This window comes from Coffea eugenioides, unplaced genomic scaffold (genome assembly GCF_003713205.1).
Source record: "Coffea eugenioides isolate CCC68of unplaced genomic scaffold, Ceug_1.0 ScVebR1_1129;HRSCAF=1932, whole genome shotgun sequence".
Taxonomy (NCBI): domain Eukaryota; kingdom Viridiplantae; phylum Streptophyta; class Magnoliopsida; order Gentianales; family Rubiaceae; genus Coffea; species Coffea eugenioides.
Window position 1 is genome coordinate 7,515 of NW_020861508.1, and position 3,192 is coordinate 10,706.

General features: G+C 36.8%; 1 protein-coding gene across 1 annotated transcript; it reads left to right on the forward strand.

Annotated features, from left to right (window-relative positions):
- The first annotated feature begins 241 nt into the window (after positions 1-241).
- Positions 242-1,962, forward strand: LOC113754946. Its single transcript, XM_027299110.1, has 2 exons — positions 242-1,406; positions 1,502-1,962. The coding sequence occupies exons 1-2, from the start codon at positions 242-244 to the stop codon at positions 1,960-1,962; spliced, it is 1,626 nt and encodes a 541-aa protein (XP_027154911.1).
- The last annotated feature ends 1,230 nt before the right edge of the window (positions 1,963-3,192 follow it).

The window sequence follows — 3,192 nt, forward strand, 5'->3', positions numbered from 1 at the left end:
TATTCTCAATGATTTTATGGGATTTGTCTAGTTTTCTAAGTACTAATGTGTAGTTGTTGTTTTCATGCTCTTGGAAGCTTGTTGGAGGACATTTATTTATATTCAAAGTATGGATAAAAGATGGATGGATTTTCCAAGAACAAGTGAAAAGTACGAGACAGGACTTCAAATGTTTCTAAACTTTGCATTTTCTAGATCAAGTTGTGACGGAAAGATTTTGTGTCCTTGCAAAGATTGCGGCATGGGTGTTTGTGTGACAAAAATGGAAGCATATGATCATTTGAAAGTGGTAGGATTTATCAAGGGTTATAATAATTGGATAGCACATGGAGAACTTTCAAACTACAATGAAGCCACATCTAATTCTGAAAATACATCAATTGGGGTTTCAAATGGGACTAATGACATGCAAGACTTGGTCCATGATGTATTTGGGATACCACATGGAACAAATGAATTGAATACAGAAGGGGACATTCCTGTTTCAGAGGCTGAAAAATTTTACAAATTGATTGATGATTCTCAACAGGATTTGTACAGTGGTTGCAAAAATTTCTCGAAATTGTCTTTCATTATTCGTTTGCTTCACCTAAAATGCCTGGGTAAGATGAGTAACAAGATTTTTAATATGCTTGTTGAGCTGTTGAGAGAAGCATTTCCAGAGGCCATGACTAATTTGCCGTCTTCTTACTATGAGGCTGAGAAATTGATGAATACATTGGGGTTGGGTTATGAAAAGATCGATGCATGTCCTAATGATTGTTCTCTTTATTGGGGTAGTGCTGAGAAAAGGACTTCATGCGAAACATGTAACGAGCTTAGGTGGGTTGCTTCAGAAAATGATCCAACTGGGGAAAAAAGGAAAATTCCTCAAAAATTGTTGTGGCATTTTCCCTTAAAACCTAGATTACAAAGACTATTTATGTCTTCTAAAATTGCATCTCAAATGAGATGGCATGAGGAAAAACGTACAAAAGATGGTTGTATGAGACATCCAGCTGATTCTCCAGCTTGGCAAACTTTTGACCATCTACATCCAGAATTTGCTAAGGATTGTCGAAATGTTAGATTGGGGTTGGCATCTGACGGGTTTAATCCATTCAACAACATGAGTTCTACACACAGTACTTGGCCTGTAGTTTTAATACCATATAACTTACCTCCGTGGATGTGTATGAAGCAACCGTACTTCATGTTGTCCTTGTTAATACCCGGACCATCCTCTCCTGGGAATAATATTGATGTTTATCTACAGCCTCTAGTTAAAGAATTGACCGAATTGTGGGATTTTGGCATTCAAACTTATGATGCATCCCAAAAAGAAAATTTTCAATTGCATGCAGCTCTGTTGTGGACCATTAGTGATTTCCCTGGATATGCAATGTTATCTGGCTGGAGCACTAAAGGTGAATATGCTTGTCCTGTTTGTCACAAGTTCACTCATGCACGACGGTTGACTCATAGTTTCAAATATTGCTATATGGTCATCGGAGATTCTTAGATAGTAAGCATAAATTTAGAAAGCAAGCCCAATTCTTTGATGGCACCGAAGAACATGGAAAGCGACCACCATTGCAAACCGGGGATATGATTGTGAGTGAATTGGGAGACTTGCAAATTAAATTTGGAAAACTTGTGAAAGGTAATCCGAAGCTGCCTTTCAATTGGAAAAAGAGGAGTATTTTCTTTGACTTGCCATATTGGAAAGATAATGTCTTAAGACACAATCTTGACTTCATGCACATTGAGAAGAATGTTTGTGAAAATATTTGGGGGACATTGCTGGATATTGAGGATAAAGCAAAGGACCATTATAATTCCCGCCGTGATTTGAGAGAAATGGGAATAAGAAAAGAGCTGCATCCCATTGAGACAGAACCTGGAAAGGTGTACTTACCTCCATCTTCCTTTGCAATGGATAAAAAACAGAAAACTATGTTTTGCAATGTGCTAAAAAAGTGAAAGTTCCAGATGGTTATGCAGCTAATGTCTCAAGATGCGTTCGAGTAAAATCACCAAGAATTTCAGGGCTTAAAAGTCATGATAATCATATCCTAATGCAGCAATTGATGCCTATAGCTTTGAAAAAGACTTTGCCAAAATCAGTGCGCTATCCTTTGATTCGATTGAGTAGATACTTCAGGCAGCTTTGTTCTAAAGTTATTTGTCCTCAAGATGTGGTTCGTTTGGAAAGTGAAATTGCCGTCATACTCTGCGATCTTGAGAAATGCTTCCCACCAACCTTCTTCGATGTCATGGTGCATTTAGTTGTTCATTTGGCAACTGAAGTGAAATTAGGTGGGCCGGTGTATTATCGTTGGATGTATCCTATAGAGAGGTACTGCTTGTAATTCTCATTATGCCTTAAATGTTTATTCCTTTTTTGCTTTCTTTGATTTGTGGAACTAATTAGAGAGGTTGGAATGATGATACTTTAGGTACTTAGGAACATTAAAATCTTATGTTCGAAATAAAAGTAGGCCTGAAGGTTCGATTGCTCAAGGGTACTTGGCAGAAGAATGCATTAACTTTTGCTCATTGTATCTTGCGGACTATGTTGAGACAAAATTCAATCGTCCAAGCAGAAATGAAGAAGTACATAAGGAAATTGAAGATGGTTTAGATATATTCTCTGAATCAGGACATCCTTTGGGGAGGGGCAAGCCAACAGTCTTTGATGCTCATATCTTGAGTAAAGCACATCAGTATATTTTATTTAATTGTGATGCTGTCACACCTTACATAGAGTAAGTTCAACTACAACTTGATGCATTAAAATTTTATTGTAGAATTCAATGCATGATTACAATTTTGACTCATGTACTTCTAGGCAGCATCGTATATTGATAGAAGAATGACATCCTCAAATTCCACAGCATCTAAAAGAGCGCTTGCACAGCGAAAATTTTGCATGTTGGTTTGCTGAACATGTAAGTAAAATTCTGAATATTAAGTACAATTTGAATTGTAGGACTTCAAATATAGTTTCATCTTTTTTTTATTTATTTATTTACTCTTTTTTTTTTTACAGATTGACAAGTTAGAACTTCCTCAAAATGTTTCGGTGTTGAGAGAGTTGAGGTTCCTTGCTAAAGGTCCAGATGTTGTTGGAATCCAACATGACAGGTTTGTTGTTAATGGATTTCGGTTTCACACCAAAGAAGTTGAGAAGAAAAGAAAAACGCAGAATAG

Excerpts from the sequence above, each read along its gene's own strand:
- LOC113754946 (XM_027299110.1), top strand. The coding sequence starts at position 242 with ATGGGTGTTTGTGTGACAAAAATGGAAGCATATGATCATTTGAAAGTG. Across the intron at positions 1,407-1,501 it reads ATCTGGCTGGAGCACTAAAG|ATAGTAAGCATAAATTTAGA; the intron begins GTGAATATGCTT and ends GGAGATTCTTAG.